The sequence below is a fragment of the Chaetura pelagica genome, unplaced genomic scaffold (genome assembly GCF_000747805.2).
Source record: "Chaetura pelagica isolate M959 unplaced genomic scaffold, ChaPel_1.0 scaffold323, whole genome shotgun sequence".
Lineage (NCBI taxonomy): Eukaryota > Metazoa > Chordata > Aves > Apodiformes > Apodidae > Chaetura > Chaetura pelagica.
Window position 1 is genome coordinate 506,091 of NW_009952640.1, and position 27,553 is coordinate 533,643.

General features: G+C 36.7%; 1 protein-coding gene across 1 annotated transcript in view; it reads left to right on the forward strand.

The window, feature by feature from the left end:
• RNASEH2B (ribonuclease H2, subunit B) overlaps window positions 1-21,030 on the forward strand; it is a 195,655-nt gene extending 174,625 nt beyond the window's left edge. The window contains exons 5-12 of the mRNA XM_009993746.1: window positions 922-998; window positions 3,537-3,657; window positions 8,822-8,886; window positions 9,786-9,891; window positions 13,170-13,248; window positions 14,183-14,225; window positions 18,897-18,977; window positions 20,923-21,030. Of these exons, the coding sequence (XP_009992048.1) occupies window positions 922-998; window positions 3,537-3,657; window positions 8,822-8,886; window positions 9,786-9,891; window positions 13,170-13,248; window positions 14,183-14,225; window positions 18,897-18,977; window positions 20,923-21,030 (680 nt within the window). The remainder of the gene's footprint in view (window positions 1-921; window positions 999-3,536; window positions 3,658-8,821; window positions 8,887-9,785; window positions 9,892-13,169; window positions 13,249-14,182; window positions 14,226-18,896; window positions 18,978-20,922) is intronic.
• Window positions 21,031-27,553: the final 6,523 nt, after the last annotated feature.

A 27,553-nucleotide genomic window follows, 5' to 3' on the forward strand; every position in this document is an offset into this window, starting at 1 on the left:
AGTCCTGATGCTTGCTTTATCTCACACAATGCATCATGGTAGTAATACAGATGTTAGATTGGGGGATCAGCTTTCTTTCCACCCCATCTTTTTTTTATTTTTAAGGCCATCACGCTGTAGAATTTTCTTTAATTATCTTAATAATGTGATTTAAAATTAAAAAAAAAAAACAAACCAACAAAAACATTTATTTGCTTTTGGTTTGCTAATTAATGTCAAATTGTCATCAATTATTGAGTCTCATTAGTGGATTTCCTTGATGTTACATTGTTTCCAATTATCTACAATTATACAAAAAGCCTGACTAAGCCATTGTCCTGCAATGAGCTCCAGATGGGCAGAGGTGTCTGTTCAATGGGAGACCAAGCTTTTCCTTTGTACTGAGCCATATTTTCTCATCTATTTAAGTTTATTTTATTCTATTAGGGAACTGCATGCAGATTCTTACCTTACAGATGAGAGACAGCTCTAACAACTAGCTCTGGAAGTTCATTCTTGCTACGTCTCCTACCAGTGCACTGTTGCTTTGCTCGGTGTTTTGGGTTGGAGTATATGGGATACATCTGGTACTCCAGAACAGCTTTGCTACACCCAAGTCTGCCAATAGAGGGCAGCTTCAATTTTTCTGTTTTTAATATAGTACAGAAAAAGGCAAAACTAAGAGTGCTTGAAGCCAGCAGATGTGCAGTGAAGCTTGTACTTTGTTTTGGCAGGGTTGAGAATTGAGTTCTCTCTCTGTATTTTTAATATAAAATAAAAAAATACTGTTTTCCTGCCCATTTGATTAAAATACTGGGATACTTACTGAAAAAAATAGTAGCTCCTCTTCTTGCTCACACTCTTGAAAAAATAAATCCTTTTAAAAATGCAACATATTGTGCCTCTTGTTACTCAACTTCCTCTTATGCATCTGTCACTTAGATGGGCGCCTGCTGTTTGTTACACCAATGGACCCCTTGTTTCTGATACTTTACTACCTCATAAAGGCAAATAAGGAGGTAAGCCTGCTTTATTTTTTCACTGGATTTCTCAGGAGAAAATGTTATTTCTGACTTAATTTCCCGCAGAAGTTGTGTTAATTTTGCAAAGAGTGGCTCCCATTATAATGGAAATTTAATGTACATTTAAAGCAGAGACATCAACCCTAGAAGTATTTTTATTTGGATCAAGTTTTTTGGTCATTAAAGTATATTCCAGAAGTCAGATTGCAATCTCAACAAACAAGTCACCTCATTTTTAGGAGAAGCAGAGAATCTCTTTTGTCCATTTGTGAGAGCCTATCCTAGAACTAATGAATTTAAGTTTGTGACATCATCAGAGTAAAACAAACTAGTGCTCTTTCTGAGACATCAATAAATTAGTCATTTTGGAAAGGAAGGGAAAAAGAAAGAGGAGTGTGGATGCTATGGGGGCAGAAGAAGGAAAATTTTGGTCACAGTTTGAGCTTGAAAGAAAACATTGCCTTCTTAGAAGCAGTATTTGTAGAGATGCTGTATCATAAAGCAGCAACAGAACAATCAAGTATCTCAAAGTTGGGTAATTAATAAATCATCCAACTTAGTTGATTTATCATGGGTGTGGCAAAACCTCACTTAAATTTCTGAAGTGTATCAAAAGGCATAGACAAAGTTATTGATTGCCTTTGGAAAAAAGGGCATAAAATGTAAATGTTGATTTATTTATAACTTTTTTTTCGGGGAGGCAGTAATTTCATATTATGCATTCTAAGAGTATTACCTATAAAGTTGCTTGCTATTTTCTGCTTTAGATTGCAAGTGGAGAATGCAGTAGAACAGTTTTTGTATGGTGAAGAAATGAAGTCCTGGCTACACATTTGTAATACTAACCTCTTGTTCTGTGAAATTGTTAAAATTATTTATGGTATAGGATGTGCAAACTTACTCTCTATTTCTGGGGTCTTTTCCTGCTTTAGGCTGGCACATCAGAAGTCATTTCACAAAGAATAGGCTAGGCACTGTGCTCTGTTTGAATTCAGCATCTCTGATTGCTTTATAGCAAGCTTAAATCAGGGAAACAATAAATCTCCTTTGTCTATGTGGTAGAGAGTCTTGAGGTAGCCTGAATAAAGGACAACTACTGCAGCTGTTTCTGTGCATGGGAAGAGTCCTGTACTGCCCTTTACTTTCTCAGTACATTGTTTTCTAGGCAAGGCATGATGCATGATAAATGCATAGAACTGTTTTGGTCCTAAATCAGGGCAAAAGCATTCCTGCAGTGCCCTGCCTAACTCAGCATATTCTTGAGTGATGGGAAAACTGGGGAATTGCAGGATACCTTTTGCAAGGCCAACTTTGAATGCAGCACAATGAGTTCTGGCTTATACTAATGACTTATCAAGGTACCCAATGAGTATCTTAGAATCACCCTTTGCACCGTTATTTGGCTTTCATAGTGTGATGTAGGGTTGCTTAATGTATCTTTTGAGCAGAGCCATCGTGTGTCCAGCACTTGCGCTCTGTGTCCCTGCACAATGTTAAGTGTGGCTGTCTTGCTCTGGGGCACAAGCAGGTTTGTGCAGGTAAGTTTTCTATAGGAAACAGCTTATTGCAGCTTTATTTTTGTGCCTTATATCCTCTTTGCCATTGCTATTGCGCCTTTTCTTTTTAAAGAGAAACAAGTTCTAAATCCCTTACATGGGTTATTTTGTGTTTTGTCTTGTTTTTTTCTTGTTTTTACTGCGATGCAAGAAGTGATGGCTACTTTTCTTAGGCTTCTGAATGTCTAGGAAGAGGATTAATTAATAATGAAAACAGTATACTGAAGTGCTTTTCTTCATGCTGACTGGTATAATGATTTCAGCTTTGGCTCCTGAGACCATGCACTCCCTAAGGATGGAGAGCTCACTGAGTCTTTGTACTGATGCGCTAAAGGATCTTTCCAAAGGGAAAACTGCCAGTTGTGCCAGACCGTGCTGAATGATTATGCATTGTTTGGCAACAGCAAAATTTGTTTGATGGTTCTGTCATGTGCAGGGCTATTTAAGTTGTGCCAAAATCACTTTATATATGTACTCAGGCCAAACTGGAATTGACTTTGCAGAGGTGAAAGGTTAATACTGTGTTCCAGAAGCTGCCCTGTTCCTTTGAGATTTATCTTTATGGAAGGGAAAGCAAAATTTGAATAGAAGTTATGACACTGGTTTTAATCCAACAGGTTTTGGTCTAAAACACTGTTGGCACATACTAACTACTGTGTCTTATGTTGTCTTCCAAAAAATCCTGCTGTACTTCACATTAGTTTCTCCCCATGTTGTTTTAAATTCGATCTTTTAAGTGCAGTAATTGAGGAGTTCAGCATTTTGCAGGTATTTACTGGTTTGAAATAAATGTTTATAGTTTGCTTTGTAATCAGTTTCTGAATGTGTCATGGGTTACCATTCAAAATGTGATCTTCTTTAAATCCTTTATTTTAAAGCGATGGCCACTGCATGCTTATATATTTCTACATATGTATAGTATGTGTATGTTTCTTAACATTATAATAATGCTTTCGTAATCCCTTTGATGTGTTTTCAGCAACAAGGAAAGTTCCAGCCACTTAGTCAAGTTGTGCTAGACTCAGACTACCCTAGCTGCTCCTTGCTGCTGAAGTGTGCAGATGTTAACCAGTACATACATCATGTAACAGAAGAAAAAGGTGAAAAAACGGGCTGGGCGGGGGACAAAAAGTAAAAATAATAATAAAAATTTTTTTAAAGCCTGGATTTGTTAGTGTCATGGTTTTACAAGATAGATTTAAATACTTTATTTTTGCTTCTCCAAACACTTAAGCTGCTGGATGAAGCTGTACTTTAAAAACAGAAGCATAAGATTAGAAGTCATTATTACAGTATTATTAATAGTAATGTGTGCATGTCAGATTTTCTGCTTTAACTCCAAAATACTTGTGCAGTTGGTGGGTGTTACAGAAATGAGAAACTGATCAGAACTGGCTTCTTGATGTTGTGTGTTGAGAACTTGCTTTGCCTTTTGATGAAAGTTTTAAATCTCTCTAAATTATTTATTTAGCATAGAATGGTCTGATGTGGAAGAAGAAGTTAACCATTGTCCTTTTGGCTTTTTTTCTCCCTTTGTAACAAAGCATTCGAACAATAAGGAAAAAGTTGGAGAAGAGAGAATATGCTGCTGTTGGGAAAGAGAACACAAATTTTCTAGCTTTGCATACTTTAGTTTTGTGTGTTCAAGTTCAAAGCCTTATTTTTTATAAAATAGAAGACTTAGAAGACTTGATTGGGCTGCATACGTGTATGAGAGAAAACCTAAATGGAAAAAATCAGCAAAGCATCAATTCTGTACATAGTTCCTTCAACCTTTGCCCAGAATTCCCTTTGGTGGGGGGCTTTTATTTTATTTGAGGACAATATGTACTTTCTAGGGAACAGGGAGAAGCATTACATAATTTTCAGAGTTTGGCAGATCTGCAAAAGATGCAAGATCTCAGTTTTTATATTCCATGCTTGAAAGAGCATTTTCCTGATGCTTGCTGACTTCTTGCTAGCAAATGGAGATGGAGATCTACAGGAGGAAGTACAGGGGTCTGAGAGCATGGAATCTCTATTAAGTGCAAAATAACTAATCTGTCTGAGCTTTATGCATGTAGAGCTCCTCCAAGGAGTTGAGGTATGCAGATTAAAAGCTAAAAATACTAGAAATTTTTATTCTGCCCTTGTTGTGGATATATATGAAGCAATATTTAAATGATCTACACATAATTAGGAAGTGGTGAAGAAAAGGTAATGGAAGAATTAAAACCCTACTAGGAAGTAAAACACCAGACCTCTTTATTGCTGTATAGAACATTGTGGGGAGGAGTAGAAGTCAGTTTTTCCTGAAAGATGCAGATACACAAGTTTAAGTGTTGTCTGTGTGATATGGTCCATATGTAGAAACGTGGGACAGTTGCTTCCCCCCAGAAAATGGATTTGAACTTCAGAGCAGGACATGTTTCCACTGAAAATGGTCACTTTAACAAGAGAGTGGGCAATCTGGGCAGCAAGCCTATTGTTGTAATTAAGTGCTGTTGTGATACTCCTGAAAGAACCTTCAGAAAACATTTAGTTACATTCAGTATCTTAAGGAGCAGTCAACCTGTTTCTTTGGATGAGTTCCAACTTTTGGGAAGGCTTCTTAAGGACAGATGCATCTTTTCTGCAAAACAGGTTTTGCCTTTGCATGAAGTGATAAATACTTCCAGTAAAACCCATTATTAAACTTTTAGGCAGTTACTGTGCCCTACAACTTGTCTAGCACTGGCTAAGGAGCTAGGGGTGAGAGAAGTAGTATTAAACTTCTGTGCAAGCATCTGAGAAGGTGAAAAATTGTGCCAGGTCCACTTAGTTGTCTAACTAAGAAGTCTCTACAGGAATGTACACTGAAAGAGCACTTCCTCCAAACAGCAGTGCTCCCTTTGGACAGTATTTATGTTCCCTTCTTAACAGCAAAATGAAGATAAAAAATCTGCTACAGACAAGGTCTTATGTCTTCATCTAACCTCTGTTTCCATTCTGAAATTGCATTTACAGTTGTTTTCTGTCAGAGCATCCTCTGATAAACTGTATTCTGTTAGTAGTGAAGATGCTTTACTGCTTCATTTTTTGTGTTGATGTTTTTAGTTGGTGTCGTTTTGCCAGCAAATAATATTAACTGTTAAAGAGGTTACGTTCACTTCTGGGTTCTGTTTTGAAATGCAAGGTAAAAATTGCTTTTGTCATTTAAATTATACACACATGCACATATCAAATATATGTGGTGTTCTTGGATGTCTCTAGGCATGTACCTGCGTGTGCCTGCTGATTATTTTCTTGTTCACGTAGGTTAGGTTGAAAGTAACAGTGCAGCTTGTTCTTAGGATTTATTTCTTTTTTTAGAAAATGAAGGATATTGTTTTGCAACAAGCACATTGAAGCTTGCCTGTCATGCACAGATCACCTTTGTGTTCAGTCCACTTCTGTGTGTTTCAAATTCTCATGTTTTTTACTGCCTATAAAAGGTACCAATACTATGACTAAGGTACTCTTTCTAGCTCTAAGACCTATTGTCCACTTTGTAGCCTTTCTTGTTAAAGTAGTAGGGCTTTAGGACAAGAAGTACCTGTTATGTTGAGTCTTCTACAGTTCTGGTCTGTTTGACAGAACATAACAACATAATTATTTCGTTCTTAATTTATTTTTAAAGCATTTAGTATCTGTCTAACTCATGCTTATTCTAGAGCTCTCACAGTTTACACTTACTGAGTTAGCAGAAATCCACCTTCCCTGGCCTCAGTGTTGAATGGCACTGAATATTCATTTTGTTGGATTAAATTCCTGGTTACCTGCTTTAGTAGTTACGGAAAGGATGTGTTACACCTTGCAAAATCTGGATGAGGCAGGTTGTTTGCTAATAAATTCAAACACTGGATAGAAAGTACTACAGAGGAGGTTTAAGAAAGGGTTATGAACTCCAGTTGTACACTGTTACACTTTGTTTCATTTTGCAAGACAAAAACTGCACTGTGATCTTGTCTGATGTGATTAACATGAAGAGCCAAGAAAACTTACCTGATTAGAGTAACTAAGTAATATTGCCAAGCTTGAATTCCCAGAAGGTAGGAAAAAAGGGGCCATATGAGTTTCAGAGTTATGGAAAACACTGAGAAAATGGATATTAAAATGTGCTTTAGGCAGTTTGCTCAACAATACATCAGGGAAACTTCCAAGTCTACATTGCGATTACCTGATCGCTGAACATATTATTTAATTGTAGAACCACTTATATTCCATCTGTATTTCTCAAACCCAGTCTTTCCAGATGTCTCAGACCAGTTTTATAGGCACCAGACACATTAGGGAACAAAAGGCTTTCCAATATATACTCATATTATCAAACATAGTCACTAACTCTCACCAATATCAAATGTGCATCACATGTTAAATCCACGTTCCAATACTGAATCCTTTTGTCAGCAGTTTGTGACTTTCATAACTCATTTTAATTCTTCAGAGGTCTCAAATATTGTCAGTTTCTAGAGTTTAACAGTCAAAACTGTCAAGCACACAAAATATTTTCAAACAAAGTGATCTCTAAAGGGTTCAGTGTAATTATTTTTCACATGTTTTAATGAAAATGGCTTCACAGTTCTATGTTTCCTTTCCCTAACCGAGTCACTCTTAATCATGCTGTTGTGGGGGAGTCTGCCTGGGAATCCGAACTAGAATTACTTTTCATCATGGGTTGGGGAATGGTGGCCGGAGGATGTCCCTTCCTCGAACTTTCTTAGATAAGAGAGGAATCTATGAATTGTACTCACTGTACTTGGACCCAAACCATGGTAGCTTTTTGAGAAGCAGGTTCAAGTATCTAGTGTGTCTTGCCCATTTTCTGCTTCTTTTCTTTCAGAGGCATTTAGAAGCTTCTGAGTCCTAAAGGCTGCAGCCAGCAATGAATGTCACAGCTAATTACTTTACCTGCAGCTCATCAACTTCATGAAGCAAAGTATATATTACTGGTGTTTATTTTCCTTTTTGCTCTGAAGAATTTTTGCGTTTTCCTCTTCTACAACTGTTGAAACAGATTTAAACTATATTGTAAACAGCTTTCCTCGACCTCTCCATACCCCCTACCATGCATACACAAAAATCACACAAGAGTTAGCTATTTGTAAGCAATTTGAAAGAGCCAAGATAAACCCCAAAGAAGAAAATGCTGAAGGAGTCATAAATAACATGTTGTTGTTTGCAAGGGGAGAAGGAAAATCCATGAACTGAGTGTTGGAATATGATACGGGATCAGTAAATGACATGAAACAGATGTAGGTATTTATGGGAATGGAATATAGGAGATTAAAACTTTCTGAAATACCTGTTAAAGACTGAAACACAGTGTGCTCCAAAATCTCCTGTGAACTCCCATTAGGCATTTCATTCCATTTCCAAAATGTAGCTTTCTGTTACTGCATTTTTAATACTGAAGTTCCCATGAGCCTTTGTCATTTTCTCTCTCCTTTGCCTCAGCATCATGAACTCACATATCTCCAGTTAACTGAGCACATGTGAATAGCAAGTGTTCATGATACCCTAGTTGTCACAGGGGAAACACTTTCTGAAATTCTTATATCATTGAATTAATTTATGTTGCTCAATAAACCATAAATGAATCATGTACTTCCTCCCACAAGGAGTGTGTTTCACTATTTTGGATTCTGTATTTTCTTTTGACACTATATTAAACTACGTAAAAGAAGGATAGAAGTAAAACTTTGCTTTAGTCACCTGTGAAGTGAGAGGGGCAAAACTGGGAAAACTAATAGGAGAAGGGTTTATTGAAGGGGTAGATGGTTTGTTTTCACTAACCAATTCTCCTTCCTGGCCCTTTACTAGGTTCTGGAATTTCATAAGTAAAGATTCAAGATACTTCGTTTTTAAAAAACCCAACAGTCATGGAACCAACATTTTGTGTTGTAAACTATGTAGTTAAAATGGCCGGTCTGGTGACACAGGGCAGTGAAGGTTTGGCAAACTGCAAGGAGTTGAGAAGAGTCTTAGTGAATTCAAGCAGCCTAAGATTACACAAAAATTAAAATATGTGCTTTGCTGGATTAGGGTGTAATTAAAGAATGATAAAGTTGTTCAGACATGTGAATATCAGCTCAATCTGTTTATTTTTACATATTTTCTATATTTTTGAAACTTACTGCCCTGATATCCAACATGTGCAAGCCACAAATTAACTTTCCTGCTGTATCTACAATGTAAAAGATTTTAAATATATTGAAAATGCAATCCAAACGAGTCTTGACTTTCTTCCCCTTGTTTTTTTCTCAGAGATTGGCAGTCAGAAATTCCATAAATACAGCCAAGAGAAGACACTAAAGTGGTTAAAAAAAAAGGTATTGTGTTTCTCTTTTGCTTTCAAAATTGCTATATGTTTAGAATGAAAATGCATGTGAGCTTGTCCATATCTGCATTTGAGCTATGTGGTGTGCCTCAGTTCAAAGTACGTGTCATGTCCAAGAAGGACAGACATCACAGAACGGTTGTTGCACTTGGGAACCTGATGAGGTAGTAGAGAAGTTACAGGTTTGTTATGTTTCTCTTTCTGTTGGGGCTGACACAAAAGGGATTTGTGGATTGTGGGGAGGCAGAAGAGGAAGCTGAAGTTCATCATATTGTTGTGTTCTGTAGCCTTTGCATAAGGTCATGGGCTTGTCCTTTGCTTTGTCCACTTTACAGATGGGCTAGAGAGAGAGCTTTGACTGTTGCAACTTTTAAATTCTGCCGTGCTTTAAAGCTGGACAGAAATGCCTTGGTTTTGCGATACAATTGGTTTCCTCATGAAGTTTTGGCAGAGCCTCTCAGGATGGTCCTGGTATGGTTGCTGCTATCCTTATTCAGGAGGTTTGTATGGTGTGCAGAAAATAAAATAGTGTTATAGCTAAGCTTAATGTGGCCTGTGTAAAGAAGGCAGATCTCATTTGACACTCTGTTCTCTGAGCAGGTGTATTTCTCACCTGTATAATCATAGCTGTTGCATCTGAGTAGCTCAGTTCATCTTAGGGTGCTGCAAAACTGGTGCCGTGTTGCCAAGGCAACACGTTCAAAGACATGCTTGTGTCTTTGGGGTTTTTTTAGCTCATATGCTTGTCATTACAAATGTATATTAAATTTCACCACAGTCCATAACTTGAGTGTTTTATATGCTTGAAACAAAATTACAAGAGCTTTGTCACTGTATTAACATGTGCATAACAACACTGATACAGACATTTCATTCTCTGGTTTTCAATAGGTCAATCAAACAGTGAAAGCACTTCAAAGCAACAATATATCTGTAGGTGAAAGGTTGTATGCAGCTACATTTGTCAGCTGTAAACAGAACACAGATAGTGAAGAAGGTAAGAAAACTAAATGTAATTAATTTCATTTTTGTGAAATCACACAAAGGGAGAGAAAACTGATTATTAGAATCTAAAAGGTATTGAAATTAGCCTTTGCAGTAAATTTATTCCTTGTGCAGAAAGTTCCGTATGTGTTGTAACTGTGTGCCTTGACTTTTCTGAGTTTTTTGGTATCTTCATTGAATGACATTGTAATGCTTCTCCTTAGCCAATGATGATGTTTTTCTCCATTAAACATATGCTGAACTGAGACTGTCTTGGACAATAGGACACATGCTTATACTGTATATATGAGAATCTGCTCAGTAAGTGTCTCTGTATTAGAACAGACTTATTTTTAAAAGTTATTATTAATTTTATTATTATATTTGTTTTGATAGACTGCTCCAAAAAGGGAAGGGATCTTAGGAAGTTATAGTCACAGAATAAAAGCTTCTTGCCCAAACATTACTTTATGTAACAAATGTATAGAACACACAAGTGTGGGCTTCTTAAGGCCAAAAAACTTAAATAATGTGTGTTTAATTGCCCTGAAATTGAAATCCTGTACCAAGAAGTCTGGAGTGATCTTGTTTGTTCCTAGTCACTTTTTCCTTGAGGAGGGCAATATCCTGAATGTTAGTGGAGTATGAAGAAACCTGAAAATGAGCTCGGAATAAATTCTTAGAAAGTTAATGAAAATTAAGGAAAGTTTGAAACAAGACAAACAAAGGCAAATTGTTTCTTATTACAAAGGCATTCGTAAGTCTGCATGCTGTTGAAAAATAAGCAGAAACAAAGCAACTTGCTGACAAAGTGGAAAATGAGTTACCATGTAATGATATCAAAGGAAACAGCATAAATGAGATTTAAGAGGCAACTAGACAGTTTTATAGAACAGATATTGTAATATATGGTTTTTAAAAAGAGGCAAAGCTGCAAAACTTGTGGCTTTAACTTTACAGTAGCTTTTAATCCTTTTCCCTACCCCATTTTTTTTAAGAAAGGGAAAATTGTCCTACACAGAAACCATCTCAACTGTGCTTAAATACTTTATCTCAGAAATTTGTAATTAAGTGGCTCATCTGCAGTGTTTTTTCCACCTACTACTTACTTACAGTAACACGGATATAGAATTCTTTTAAAAAGCTTTTTAAGATTTAAGAGTACTAGGGGTTAAAAGTAGGTATGTTTTGGAGGCAGTCTCACTCTGTGTAGCAAGGTCAATGACAGGAAGTCAGATCGACCTTAGTCAACACTTATTTTTAATAAGACTAAATTTTGTCTCGTTCTTTCACTGCCATGACAGTGCAATTTATTTCTGTAGAGAAGTGCTTTCCTTGGGGTATTATGACATTTCAGTGTCTTGTAAGTAGGTGGATATATGTAGTTAGTATCTACAGATGTTGTAGGGCAAAAATCTGGCAGAAAATAGTGAGTGCACGTGAGGGGAGTTTTAACATGTGAGACCTGAATATTTCATTCAGAAGACAAAGAAGTGAGGTACACAAGTATTCCTGATGTTTGACAGATTATTAACAAAGTAAGGCTGGGGTGAGAACACAGACTCCTTAGAACCAAACAGTGGTATTTTAAAATTGGTAAAGGAAGCCAGTGAAGATTGCTTCAAGGCATAAATGCAAAGAGAATGGATTTTGTGTTTAGTACAAAATAATAGCAGTTGACTTAGACTCACCATTCAGTGTCATATTGCAAAGACTGAAATGCAAAGAGAATGGATTTTGTGTTTAGTACAAAATAATAGCAGTTGACTTGGGCTCACCATTCAGTGTCATAATGCAAAGACTGAAATGCAAAGAGAATGGGTTTTGTGTTTAGTACAAAATAATAGCAGTTGACTTGGGCTCACCATTCAGTGTCATAATGCAAAGACTGAAATGATGGGAATATTTATCTTAAGTGATAAATTGGGCATACTAAGTGCTGAGGTGAAATTGTCTTGGGTTGGAATTATTTCTTGTTCTCCTGACCCTAAAGTGGGCTTAGGGAGTGACAAATCTTTGATTAATCTAGGCAGTAGAGGAAGGAGAAGTACAGATAGGAGATACTAACAATTTGATGTCAATGTAGTTAAAATGCGTATGCTGATGTCAGTATTTTAATGCTTTCTGCTTCAACACCAGTTTGCAGTGGTCTTTTTAGATTAAAAAAAAATACAACAACCCCCCTCCAAAACAACAACAAAAAAAAGCTAAAAGAAAAACTCAAACAATAATGGCAAACTGTCTCTGACACAGGTAAAATAGTTATTTATCACCCTGAGGCTGGTTTGCTATGTGCTTCTGAAGTCTCTAAGTGCACAGGCATATGAACAGGTAGAGCTGGCCTATTGTGAATGAAATTCAGAGGTGAGATTTTACAGAATCACAGAATTGTTCTGGTTGAAAAGACCTTTAAGATACATTGAGTCCAGCCATAGCCAAACTTTACCAACCATTAACCTAACCTCTACTGAGTCCAAAGTCCGTCTTAGCTTAATGTCTGGCTGGCAATATTTTCTGTGCATTGGTGCAGGTACTCCTTAGCATCCCCAACAAAGCAAGCTTAAAAGATCCAGCCCGTGATCAGTAAGTACTTGTATAGAACGTGACCAGAAAAGATCTTCTTCAGGACTTCATGTTATAAAAGGGTCACTTTTTTTTTTCCCCAGTCTCTCAGAAAAAAACGTTTATAGCAGGAGTGCCCTGTACTGAAAACAGCTTCTAGTAGTTCATATTTCCACAGATAATTATCCCATCTTGCCAGTGATGTTTAGATAGGCTTTGGCATTTTCCATAAAGTATTGAAATTAAGTACAAGACTTTGAAATAGACTCATTGTCTCATCTAATTGTTTTCAGTCAAAGCCAGAAAATGTACTTTAGTACTGAAGCCCTTGCCAAATAATTGTAAGATCCAGATGCTTTAAAATTAATGATTGTGTGTTCTGTTGAGTCAGCTTTTTACTTTTGCAGGTTTCTAAAATTTAATTTATTCAGAAAAATACATGATATCTAGTATTCTCAGAAAGCGAACAGCTTTTTTAATGCAGCAGATATTAATAACATGTGCTGACAAAATGAATGTAGTAAGTCTTTACTTTTTAAATAAACCTACAAGTGTCATGTAACATAAACTACTCAACACAGAGAATCATGGCAGTGTATCCATTAGAAGTCTCTTACTATTAATGCAACCTTATGATTTATGGTAACACATGCAGCATGGCTAAGGCAACGTGACTATATAACGTGAATGTTCTTTTTCTTCTTCCCACTCCCTGCCCTGTTCCTGAAGACTATGTACGGTATGCCCATGGGTTAATATCAGAATATATTCCAGAAGATCTGAGTAAGGAGTTGTTAAAATACTTAGGGTGAGTATTGTTCCAGTGAGCTGCTAGTTTTATATGTCGTATATCAATGTTCTTTCAGTCATTTTTATTGAACACTGAGATTTTTTTAATCAAGGTTGTAGTGAATGACACAATGAAATTATATTTGCCACACTTCAAATACGATTTTTTTCCAATGCTGGTTTTTCCAGTTCCTGTGTTGCTAATGACCATGGGCTGGACGGGAAATGCAATCTATATCTCTTATGTCTGTTACGTAGTTGCATCATGAAACCCCGAGCAATGTATCCCATTATAAAGCAAGGTGGGGAAGGAAATCCAAAGATTTAAAGCAATTTGTCCAGAATTCTCAAGCACGAGCAGCAGAGCCAGGAGTTGAATCCGCGTCCCCAGTCCTTTTTCCATTTCCCTACTCAGTTGTGCTGGAGTTGACTTCACATATCTAACCTGTATTAGTTTACATTTAAATCTGGAAGGTGAGCCAACATTGTCATCCTGGTGTTCCCTGCCAGCAGCAGACTTTGCTTGGAGCATCACTGGGACCCTGCACTTTCCCCCTAAGTTCAGTTCTGTTCAAAAGGTTTTGTTATGGTGGCCTGTGGAAAAATGTGCCACTTCCAGATTGAAGTCCCATTGCTTAACAGTTCCATTGAAGCAATGTTAAGTGCTTTGCAACCTTACAAATAGCCAAGGTTTTCAAAAGTAAGATGGAGTTCTCCTGTTCTGGTTGCCAGATCTAAGAACTTTTAAAAGAGCCCATGCTTCTGTATCGTGCCTGACTCTGTTTTAGTTATCTAAGTCAGAAATACAGACTCCGTGAACTACTTTTTTTGCAAATTCATGCCATGTGTGAGCAGCTGATAACCAAAGCAGCCTTTGTGAGGAAGGAATTACAAGCTTTAGGTTGTGCAATACAGCTGTCTTAGTTTATAACTTGAAATCTTTTGTTCTACAGGCTCCCAGAACTTAAAAGTCCAGCATCAGAGCCACCATTGAAGGTAGGAGAGCATTAAAATATTGACAGATACATTGTGTTTTAAGCTAATTTCTCTTGAATTACTAAAACTAGACTAGGCCAAGCACTGGGTACAATGCAGGAAGTCAGTTGGCCTTGGGAAAAGCCAGTCTGAAATAACCCAAGGTTTACCAGGTACTTTGTATTTTTTTTAAATTAGGAATATTTTGGTTGGTTTTCCTGTTTAAAGAAGAGAAGAGAAGGAGAGAGACATATTTTATGGTTTGGGTCAGCAGTCTTTTCATATGTGTTTTGCTTGTTTAGTTTTATTGAGGTTGATGGGATAATATGACCTCATAGGTTTTCATTCATATGTAATTTATGAGGACCCTGAAAGGGACCTCCTGGGTCATGGATTCCCAGACAACCATGTTGGATAATCTCTCATACATTGACCATTCTTCACTGTAAGTCTCATTAGGATTTTTTATTTCCATTACTTTTCTTGGAAAACTGTTCTATAACCTCATTCCTCTGATGCTCAGAAACTTTCCTGTAAATTCCACCTCGAGTTTATTCATGGCCAATTTATTCCACTGTGCTTTTATACTAACATTATCATTGAGGGTTTTTTAATTGAAATGGCTCTTTTCCCTCCCTAAGATTAGTTCTCTCAGTGTGTAAAGGGAAATAATATATCCTTTATGTTTTCATTTTGTGAAGCCAAACTTGGTTGTGTAAGATGGGTTCTCCATTCCGTCATCATTGCAGGAACATTTCTTTACACCTATTCCAAGATGAATTCAATTGTTTCAAAGCAGGAGACCAGAATTGTATATAATTATTCACAATAAATACTTTACTGGTACAACATGATGGCATTCTTCCCCTCTCGTCTTAACTGGAAGTAATTTATCTCATTACATCCTAGAATCCCATTTGCCTCTATTACTGTGTGATGTACTAGATATCTCACAGTCATGTTCTGAACAGTTAAAACACACAGTTAGTTGTTTTTTCTCCACTGCAATTTTCAGTTAACCAGCAGTCAGGTTTACAAGAAGTGCATACAGTTAGCAACTGTGTACATGACCTTCCACTTCTGTACATTTCATCTGTTTTTAATGTTTTCAGTCTTGAAGGTTCCGTATCTTTTGCTTCACAGTGTGAAAAGCTGTATTAGATATTCATAATGCTACTCAGTGGTGTACATTTAGCACATGATCGCATGCTGTTATCTTTAATTAACAATTAACATCTGTTTTGAATAGATATATTGGTCATGGCACTCCACTACTAATCTCTGTTCAATCCAGAGACATCCCTTTCTGCATTATTTGTCTTTTTTTACCTTTTACCCAGTTTCTTACCTAATCTTTGTTTTATATAATTTCAGTTGCTTAAGTGGCACCGTGTCAAATCCTCTAGCAATCCTCATGCTTTGTGTAACAACAAATCTTTGTTGTTGTCTTTAAGAAAAAAAGACAAATCAGACCATACCTGTGTTTTCTTTTACTGCATCATTCTTTCCTCTTCCTTCTTTCACTTTTTCACTTTTTCTCCCTCCTGGATTCTGCTGAGGCCTAATACCACTTTTTCCTCTTCCTTAGATGGGTGTTTGGCTGTTCTGCAGCAAAATGGTCCTTACCTGATAGCACAGTTGCCAGGTTTTGCCTCTGGATTTATTTTTTCTGAGGCAGTTTCCCAGCGGTGTCTGCAATTTGAGTTTTACTTATATCTTGAATAGAGTGATTTCTAGTCTCTTAATCTGCCCCTATATTTAACTTCTTCATCTTAATTGAAAACAATTTGCTGAGGCAAAGGATTCATTCCATTTTGGGGCTACACATAGATTAGCTTTAATATCTATCCAGTCCTTACTGTATAGCACCTTCACTTTTTTTTTTTTTTTTTTTTTTTATTTCCTTTAGGCTTCTGTGGCTAAACAACCTTCTACTATTTGTTTTAATTTCCTTTCCAAGGTCTAACTCAGCTTGACTCTTTGGCAATTCTCACTTTGTCCCAGTATTACCTGACCCCTAAAACTTTTTCTTTTTTTGGCAGTCTTTTTTTTCCCTGTTCATTGTAAAATTCTGTTTATTCCTAGTCTCTTTTCTGGGGGGGAGGAGGGTGTAATATGTGTGCAAGGGAGAGCATTTATAAAGTTTAATCTGAGAAACACTTTCCTTCAAGAGTTTTCACTCTGCTTGAAGCAAAAGATCCAAAAATCACTTCTTCCATCTTTTTCTTTTGCATTCCAAGTGTTCTTCTCACAGATGAAGTCCTTTTGCTTTGGTTTAGAGAAGTAAAGCATATGGCTTGCAAAGTTTACACCTCTAGAATCAAGAACCCCACTTTTGATTATAATTTCTATTTAATTTAAACTAAGGGACCCTATGTCTACTGAAACCAGGTTACTTACTACACCAACCTTTCCTGCAAAGTCCCTGCTACTTACTGAAAAAAAAGTGTAAAATAACCTCATTTCTGGCTGGTTCAGTGGCTGTTCTGTTAAGCGGTATGTCAGCTAGCACATGCAGGAATAATTGGTCCCTACTGTTATTAATAGCATTTGTTCTCCGATGTATATCCATGGATATAAGTTATTTCCATGTGCTTGGACAGTTGTTCTGGCTGCATAGTTACTTGGCCCTTTGATTCCGTTAAGAATTATCTTTATGCATTGTAAGAAATGTTAAACACCCATCAGGAGCCAACTAATATTCATTAGCCATATAAGCATGTTACGACAACTATATTAAAGTACATGTGATGTACATTACATATTATGAATTAATAGCTTTTATACCATTGGGCTAGTTCTGAGAATATATATATTTTTTTTTTAATAGTTTTATTTCAACAGTTTGGTTACAGAGGAAATGAGGCTTAGGACTGTTCAGTTGTCGGGCAGTGAAATCTTGCTGAGGATCTGATTAGTTTCCAGAGCACTGACCAGGATGTGTATGATGCTTCTGTGATTAAATCTTTACAACTTCAGAAATCAAAATAGTCTTTTATTTCACAATCTCAGAGGAGTAAGGCAGTCTTGTACGCTGGAACCTGTAGTCTCCTTCAGACCATTTTTTATTTATTTGCATTTCTCTCTATGAGGACAAGGGTAGTGACAGACATAGTATAGGATTATTGCAAATACAGAAGGGTCTAACATATTTTTCTGTTATGGTAAAATAACACAAGTTTAGAAATGTTGTTAAAATGAATTCTGAAGGGAGGAGAGATTTAGGAACTTCAGTGGCTAACAAAAGCTACAAGTGATTATCTTGTAGTACAAGAGTAAACTGGGTGCAGTCTGGAGTCAGTGATTTAATGATTAAATCAGAATTACGTGTGCTTTTATATTCATTCTAAGCCATTGATCTTGCAATCATTGTACTGTCCAGTTTGGCAGCTTAGGTAGTCTGGCCATTGGCAGATGATGACAGATATCTACAAAAAATATGTAGGTTCTGCTACAACTGAACAGCAGAAGTTTTGCTGAAATGCAATCATTTTGTTGTAAGTTTTAAAAACTTCTTTATCAGATTTCAAAATAAGGAGAACAGTAATTATTCATTAGATTGTAATTTAAAAATGTAATCACAGCACAGTAAACAGTGTCCTAGAGAAGCTGATCCAGATCCCGTTGAAGTAAAAAAAAAAAAAAGTCCACTGTTGGATCTGGTTCTGAGAGCTGAGAAATCTAAGCTGCAGACCTGCCTTCTGTGCCAAAAAGAGAGATGAAGAGAGGGAGAGAGAGATCACAAGCACCATAAACAAAATGAATAAAACAGGATCTTAAAATGTATGCTACCATCCAAGTTGCTTGCAAAATCACTCTCTTTGGCACAAAAACTAGGAAGGCCACAGTTTAGATTTCACAGGATATTAAGGACAGGGTAGTAATATCAGATATATAATAATAATAAAAATACAGTGTTGTAAAATACTACATACTTTTTTTTTCCCCTTTTGGAAACATACCAGGAAGTTTTCACCTTTAAACTAAACACATGCTCACAGTTTATGGAAAGAAGTATTCATTCTTGCAGCCTGATCTTGCAAAGTGCCAAGAACCATTCACTTCCATTATTTCTGAAGTTAGAAGGCACCCAGCACATGCAGATTCAAGCCTCTTAATATACTGTTGGATTCAAGCAATGAAGCAGTCAGCAGAACTATGTCAGTGTTTCACTGTTGCCAAACTGTAGAAGCTAATTACTTCTAAAGCTGTGCACAAGCAGATAACAGACTAGATAATGATCCACTTGTGTTAGCAGATAGCTGTAATACTGGAGTTGCTGCACAGTCCCATGAGACCATGGGGACCAGAGTCTAGGTTCCCTGGCTGTTAGACACTGACTTCCAACAGCTGCTCCATAAAAGTTCTCTGACTCTTGACACCAAAGTTGCAATCATAGAAATTTAGAACAGGATTCAAGTGATTTCTAGAAGTCATTCTTCCAAAGGCTAGAAAGAAGAAAATGTTTCCCATGACACTGAATGATCTCTGAGTACTGTAGAGATGGTATATACTCAGGTGTGAAGAAGATAATTACTATGAAGAATCTTCCACTGGTACTACAAATTCTTCAGTTGACTGCCAGTCCTATTTTCGTGCTATGGTTATGTTATAAAGCCAAAGCTTTAAACTTCCATGCATGTGCATCATAAAAGTGATTGTCAGAGCAACTTCCTCACTCTAACATTTCAGAAAAGGAAATTATCAGATGTCCCTGTGGAAGCAGAAGAAGACTATACTAATTTTAACAACAGCAGTGTGAAAGCCAAAAAGGTAAGCAAACCTTGCATTCATGCATGTTATGCTAAAATGCAGACTAATATCCAAGGTTAGCACAGAATGCCTGTTTGTCTTCTCTGAAACACTTCAGAAAAGCAAATACAAAATTACACGTCTGTAGTTTTATCTCCTTGACCTTTTCATTCAAGTTTAATTTTACTTTGATAGTCTTAATGTCCCATTCTGAACTTTTCTGTATTGTTACTGTTTGACAGTATTTTATCAGTGAGCATTCCAGTGAAGTTCATAGACTTTGACACACGTTAAGGTCCTCAGCTAATGTTTGTAAAGGTCTTTGAGATCTTTAGGTGATAGATTCTATGGCTTAGTGATAGAAACTGTTAAATTTCAGTTATTTGAAAGAGAAACAAAGATGGCAGCATTGACTTCAGTTCCAAGGAATGCTAAGACAGGCTTTATTTTTACCTAGAAATATTGCTTGTGCACTTACTTATGTCAACTTAATGAAGCTAAAGCAACACAGAGCTTGCTGATTGCCAGCTCCAGCACAAGTTTGTAGGCCAATTCAAATCCTGAGTCCAGTGGTGCCTGCCACTGTACTATTCCTAGGAGAGTAATGGAGATGTGAAAAGAAATAGATTCTGTCTCTCTGTGCCAAAGTTGCAAGGCTTGCACTGGCTTATTTCTCTGAACGTTGAAAGAAAATGAATTCTTCTCCAGTCTATCGGCAACCAAAAAACTCTCTGTGCTGGTCTCATGACCTTCAGACTAATGCTGACTACTCTTAATCCCTTTACAAAGAGAAGCAGCTGGTGACAGATGCATTCCTTCCTTCTCCAAAAAGACCTTGAGAATTTTTTGTATTGAGGACACATGCTAGTTTTTAAGTAAGAAGAGGGTTGCCTCCTAAGTGAAGATGATAAGTAATTTAAAATATGCATGTTTACCCCATCCCCGGTTTACGTATCTAAAGCTTTTGAACTGAGCATAAAGATCGAAACAGACTGAGGAGAGATAATTCATATTAACATTAAATATGATTTGCTTCTGAAATAATGAAGCACACAGATGAGAGAATCTGGGAAAGAAAAGAGAGCTCTTGGATTCTGTACAGTATACTGCTCCTTTTTAAATACTTTGGCAGTGTTTTTGTTTGTATAGTAACACAGTCATACTGTTGTTGCATATCTCCATCTTATCCATAACCTTCTAGCTGATCCCAAGTGTTGTAATTGTGAAGTCCTACAGACTGAGGAGTATCATAAAGAAAGGTCAATGCAAAGTTTTCTTAATAGGGAAAACAGCTAGAGATTTAAAATATAACATTTTAAAACGTAAGAAAGAAAAAGGGTCAGCTCTATAAAATGTGGCTCATAAAATGTGTTTTAGGTGTGAAAGTCTGGGAGGTTGTCCCACTGGTCTCAAAGTGCTTTGCACATGTTAGTTACCTTCTTCATTCTTAGCTCTTCCATCTCTTTTCCCCTTCTTTCACTGTGCACAGAGTCTGGTAATAAATCAATGTGAATTATTCATCATCTGTAATGCAAGTCTGTAATTCAGCCTGCTGACAGCATAATCATGAGATTGAGTTGGAGGGTACAGTATGCATCTGTTATATTGCATGCATTATTCCTCTTAATGTACACTCAGGGATTATCCTAAAGTAAACGTTTGAGTTGGGATACCTCATTCTGCAGAAAGGAAAGATGTTTCACCTCATTGTCCTTGTAATTGATTCTCTGTTTTTGTCTGAGGTTAAGTAATTTGTGACAAGTGTTTTTCTGTTTGAATAATCTCAAATTTGTTGAGTAAGGTTTTTCTCCTGCAGCTTAAAGCCTGCATAACCTTAGCATTACTGCTGTAACCTAAAATACCAATCCAACTTCTTGCTTGACTTCCGTATTTAGGAGTTTGTAGCTTCTACTCCCCTCTTATGGAGTTGCTCCTTAATTTCTTCTGTTTATTGTTTCACTAACAGGCAAACAGCAAGATGACTGCAGCACAGAAGGCTCTGGCCAAAGTTGATAAGAGTGGAATGAAATCTATTTCTTCTTTCTTCAGCTCCAAACCTAAAGCATCAAAATAAAGGATTATTCTTGAAAGATTTTTATACAGTAGTTATTTTTATGTGAAGCTAAAGACGTCTCCTGGGGTTTTTTTGTTAGTATAGTATATGCAGGTCATGTCTGTGTACACGGTGGAGTGCGATGAAGAGATCTGAGAGCTACTGTGGGAGATCTTCCAGCCACAGTGGGGGAGATAGCCTAGCTGGGTCAGCATGGTCCTGAGCTGAGAAGTAAAGGTTAGTGCCTTTGGTACACCACGTGGTACCATGCCGTGCTGCTGCTGCTGGTTCTAGAGCAAGCTCAGTCAAGGCTACCACCTAATTTTCTCCGTTGCACTCCATTCTGGGCTGGAAACATGCCCTCCTTTTATGACTTTTTAAGAAGAGTTTTTTGTTCTTAATGAGCATTCTTTGTTGAGACTTTCTGGAGATTTTTACCCAGTGTAACACCAGAGTAGGATGGCATCATTAGTTTTTTGTATTGACCCAAATTGAAGTGCTGAGTAAGCGTTGCTGCAATTTATCAAGGCAAAGATAGTGCTTATTGGGATTTTGGTTGTTTTGAATATGCTAGAAAGGAATTGCAATAAATGTCAATGTGTGTGTAATGCAATAAAGTGCTTCACGTAACAAATTTGTGCTTGTTGTATTTGCTGCATGTTTCAAGAGTTAGATTAGGCCTCAGGACATTTCTTAAAGGGTTTTGTTAAATTCCGATGTATAAATTTTAATCCTTAAAGAATTACATCATTTTGGACTTACATGATAAATCTCTTAACATATATCAATATTGGGGTATTTTCATGTTCAGTTCCAAGGTCAGTTGGTCCTTAAAAAAAAATAAATTAGGGAAACATTTATTTAGAAGCAAAACTTGGATTTTTAAAGAAGCTGGATGCATAATTCAAAAGCTAAAGTATAACTATCTTGGATAAGGTTTAGTTTTATGGAGTTTTGTGCAAGGTAGGGTGGTTACTTAAAATGCAGTGCTCACTCTTGGATGTCTTATTTCCTCATTGCAGATTATTCTTAAATATTCAGAGGGATAGCTATCTGCTTTGTTGCAACTTCCCTAATTCACTGAACTGAAAAATAAATGGGAGTTGCTGGGTTCATTTATATAGGTCTAGTCAGTTCTGCACGACACAAAATTTGTACCTTCATCCACCAGTTGTTGCCCCGAGCCATTACTGTGGATCAATGACAATGCTTTAGAAAGACACTTAAAATACATCATTCCTTGCTACTTCAGTGCTACAGAGAATCTGCCTGTATCCCTTGATTATGGGGAGTTTCAGAGAAACAAGGGGTTTCTTAATTTTTAGTAACTATGCTTCAGTAACTATGCCCTTTTTCCACTCCAGACTGACTTGCTGCTGGATACAACCCATGGATTACCCTGGTGTCTGTAAAGTTATAGAGCTCTGTGGCATTCTCAAAAATTAGTGAGAAGCCTTGCTGTGTGTGTGCAGTTTTATGCTTGTTTTGGGAGTGTTTATGCCTTTCAAACAAGTGTTCTTTTCAAAGTTTCCATCATAGTTTGTAAATGGGGATGTCAGTATGGTTGGAATTCCAAATAGTGGAAAATGGTTGAAAATCTATGGAATTATGTAACAAATGTGGATGGGTTCCCAACAGCATACAGTTAATGTCCCCAGTTCTAAAAATGGTTGTCCAAAGTGAATTATCTAGAACCAAAATGAAGTTTCTTAGGAAAAAAATGCTTTTTAGGCATTCTGAAGATTCACTACTCCAAGTCTTCCATATCTCTGAAAATCAGTCTGTAGTACCAGTTTTTGAACTTAGGCTGAGAATTGTGATTCAGATGCAGAGACTTTATTGGTTTTTCTGTTAGAATTATTATACCAAGCCATTTGGTGCCTTAATGAAATTCCAGTCATGAATATCAACGTTCTGAAAAAATATAAGGGGGTGGGGAGCAGTAGGGGCAAAAAACCTCAACCAGTAGTTCCTACATGGACCCATAGAGAAATTCCTGCTACACCACATTGCTTTGTTCAGCTTTCTTCAGCATAATTTCACCAACTCTATCAGTAAAGTTTGCCTTTCTGACACTAACTATCAGATGAGTTTAAGATGTCAGTGTATGTGACAATTTCTGTGTACACCACCTTGAGAGTTACCATCTTGCTTTTTTCCTTCCTTACTCGTCTTGGCTGAAAGTGAGAACCAGCCCTGTGGCAGCATGTATTTTTTAATCCAATGGATCCTTGCTATGATTAGAAAGAACTAGCATTTGATGAGCCCAGAATGGGCAATTGTGGTCATGAGTTGGAAGGGTTAGATTTTGAAAAACATTCATCCTAGCCCAGCAGTTTATTTACAGTCAAAGAACCCTCCCCAGCTTCATATCAGGGGGGAAGGGGTGCACCAGTGATGACAACTTTTGAAAACCACCAGTCAAAGCGCAGGGTAATGTTATGAGGACAAAAAGAACAGGCACATGTTGTCATGTTAATTGAGAAGATTTGTGCAGTAAGCAGCATCTTTGGACGTATTTTGGTAAATGAGAGGAAAGGAATTGTGGCTCTATAAATAGGAAGTCAATTCCAAGCACTAGGAGATGTTGAGAAGGTTGACACATGTAGGATGGACTTCTGAGTGGAAAGTCAAGAGTGGGAGAGAGTTGTATTAGAAACAGGAACTATGTGGCAGGATAGATGGGTGGTAGAAGCTCTTCTGTATATTTAAATCAGCTAGTTTTAGAGGTTTGGGGTTTAATAGTTCAAAAGTTTTTTGCAATAAATTTTAGCAATGCATCTTCTCCACTGAACTGTTCTAAGAAAAAGTCCCAGTTTCTCTGGTCAGAATTTAGGACTTAAAGAGGATAGTTCTGATAGAGATGGGAGGCCTTTGTGCTGACTTCTGATCTGGGGTACCGATTGTTTTTTTCTTTCTCTGTACATGACTTTCACATCTGCTGTTGCACTGAAGGACTGAGTCTAAAGTTCTTCCTCTGTGCATAGATGCATTGTGCTTTAGTGTGTCACATCTCGACTTCAGCTGTCAGCTATGCTGTACATTACAACAACAGGAATTTTATTAGTGATTCTACTTTTGGTTGAGGAATTTGTGCATGACGAAAAAAAAAAAAAAGCCATTTCCAAAAGCTATTAGAGCTTTCACGTGAAAACAAAAACTCTTTTCCCCTTAGGAAAGAATGAAATACATGTAATAACTTTGAAACTTCCTCAACATGTAGCTGTAAGAAGTTATGAAGAATATGTGGTGCCAAATACATAAAACAATATATCCTACCACAGTGAGGATTTAAATATAGTTCCTATGGCTGGGCAGCAGTAGCACTAAGTCATTATGAAGTGCTGCTTTGCTATTTCTTCCTTGGTTAGCTTAGTATGAGACAAAATGCCAGTGCCATTATAGAGATATGGTCTCACTTGATTTCTTTTTGACATTAACATGCCATCTATACATGTTGATGTAAATAGCTGATGAGTTGTGGTGCATTTATAGTTGTTGGTTTGGGACTATGCAGCTCTTTTATTTCCACTATTTTAGTCTTCACGTTGCAAATGGATTAACATCAATGGGCATGGAAAACTTCATATGGAAATACCAGCACTGACTTAAAGATATGTAAGGGTTGGACTTGCCTATCATTTTCAGTTTTAAGTAATAAAGTTTGTTCTATTTGTAGAAGTGATAATTGGTGATTAGAATATTTTCAGTGGAAAAGGTGTCATAGTTGTCAGAATTTGCATTCAGATCTGAAACTTGGAAGAGTTGTGTGATGCTTGTTTTCAGGTGTTCAGTTGCATATGGCTTGATGTTTTTTAGAGGGAAAGCAATTGCATGAGTGCTTATTTGAATAGATTAATGTTTATTACTAGAGTTTTCTCTTTCTTTTTTAGATGCCTGCGCAAGACATGCAAAGAAGAAATTAAAGGAGCAGAAGGAGACTCACTAATATTACTTTAAGTTACCATAATCTCAAAGCAGTTTTTAAAGCCTTTTTTTACTCACTTTCTGAAAAGAAATGCTCGAAGTTAGGCATGTCCTTTTCCAAGAAAAAGCAAATCTCAGCAGATTAACATTGTTAAATATGCGGTGTGTTAAACATACACTGCTTCAAATTTTATAGTTTATACACTATTGGTCTATCGGGCCCTTCCAGGAAAGCACTTACAAGCATGCCTAATGTTAAGCACATGAGCAGTGATCTTAAAGTCAGCAGTGCTGTTCGTGTGGATAAGTGCTTTGCTGGATCAGCGCCTAAAGCCCTGTTAGGTGCTGAGCATCCTGATCCATATCCAGCAAAGCACTTACGACCATGCTTATCTGAAGTGGAAGAGCCAGTCCTAACTAATATTTGTGCATTAGTGTTCACCATAAAATCTCTCTTGGCACAATGACTCACATGCTTAAAATTAAGCACCTGCCTAAGTATTTTGCAAGGTCAGACCATCAGCATCTTCGAGCAAGTCTTAAACAATTACTTGATTTTGTATAATTTTCATTTTGTACTAGTCATTTTTTTAAGTGAGTATGTGATTTTGATGGCCATAATTGCAAGTTTTAGAAGCTGCATGGCAAAATACATTGTATGCCATTTTGTCCTTTCATTTCCAAAATCTTGCTAAATTCCACAAGATGGCCTTTTTGACTAGAAGTCCAATGTTAAGACTTAGAAGCACCCAAAATGGAAAAAATGTTAACTATTTTTTAGGGCATTTACCTGTTTTGAAATTATTTCACTGAGTTCGATTCAAATGGTTTTGTCCAACCCTGACCTTTTATCCATAAGATGTTTTTACCTGGCTCTGGTTGTGTGGACAGACTGACTCTTGAAGTGCTAAAGCTTGAGGTAGGATATGTGTTCAGAGGGGCAGATAGAGAAGCTGTATTTTTGAGGGTTTTTTTTAAAATTATTTGTTTTTCCTAAGGTATTGAAACCTTAGAAAAGTTTATAAAATAACGTGTGAATTTTGTGTTGAGAACTAAACCAAAACCTATATAATCCTCCAGGTTAAAAAAGAAAGACGTAATTGTTTATTTTTTTAATCATGTAAGAGACTTTTTCTGTGGAGTGACCTTCAACCAAAATGTCAGCTTGAGTGTACATAAAACATGGAGAAATTCAAAGCTAATAATATGCTTAAGTGATCCGTGTTAGATGCAGATGTTTTTAACTTAAATACCTGTTTATCAAACTACTGTTAATACCGAATGCCTTGCTACAAAACTTTTTAAAAGTAAAAATTGAGAGGATTTTGAACATAATAAATGTGTACTTCTTTAACTATGACCCCACTTCACAGACACAAATGGCCAATATATTTTGTAAATCTTAAATAATTTTAATATATTTGACGTTGCTGAAAACTAAATTCCAAGGCAAAGAGGAAATGGCTTATTCAGCTTTCTATTCAACTGATTCTGATCAACTCTGTTTCAGAATATGAAAAACCTGAACTTAGAAATCATGTGTGATAGGAAATGTAATCCAAATGCTTATTTTAGAAATTTGCACTGAATTGTTTTTGTTACTTCTGTGTTTGTCTGGTTAAGTGATATGCACTGTCTCTTTTCAAGGGAAAAAATCTTATTTTAATGTAATTTTCTAGGCAGTACTGCAAGAATATTATATGGGTCTAAGATGAAATTTATATTTTTCTAGTTTATGTTTAAAAAGCACTTGATATATGAATAAGATTTTATATTTCAGTAAAGTGTGGTTCCATTTTTTGTAAGATTTTACTTTTAATTCATGTGCAATAAATAAATACCTTTGGAATAATTTGTTGATTGTTACTTTGTTAATTTCACAGAGAGATACAAAGAAAAATGCAGTGCAGTCAGACTACTAATAGTGCTGACTTTCAGAAGCTGGTCAGTAATTGTTAGACTGAGTTGAAGGAAATGATGAATCCTGAGATATATACTAATCTAAAAGTTCATTAAGACTGATTAAGTGCAGGAATTAGGCTAGTCCCTGAGGACTTCACTCTACAGATGTTCTAGTGAGAACCTGTTCCTGTGTACATTGGCCCAAGTTGTTGGCCCAAGTACTCTGGACATTTTGATTTTCATGAACTCAACGATGAATCGCTGAGTGAGGGTGGGACGAGCATACTGGATGTGAAAAGAATGATGTGATATTCATCTCGGTTTTTACATATTTCACAGTCTTTGCCTTCACATATGGGTGCTCCTTCACAGACTCACACGTAATTGATAGACAATTTTTTTTTTTTTACTTTTTTTGTAGCACACAGTTAATGAAATACAAGAGAAGAGCTGTTCCTCTGCCAAACCTTATGCTGGTATCACCATGATGCTGTGCTAAGTGCTGACATGAGGCTTCAAGACTGTTAGGAGAGTTACTGTGATTTCATTTGTAAAATCCAGAAAACAAGGGCAAAGCAAAAGTAGTGTTTTTTTTTTAATCTGGTAGTCATGTTAGTTTATTGGTATTAATGAGAACCAAGCAAGAAAAGCATCAAGATTTGTACCATTTCATAAAATCACCACTCACCAGCACTCATCTGTAGACGCAGACTTA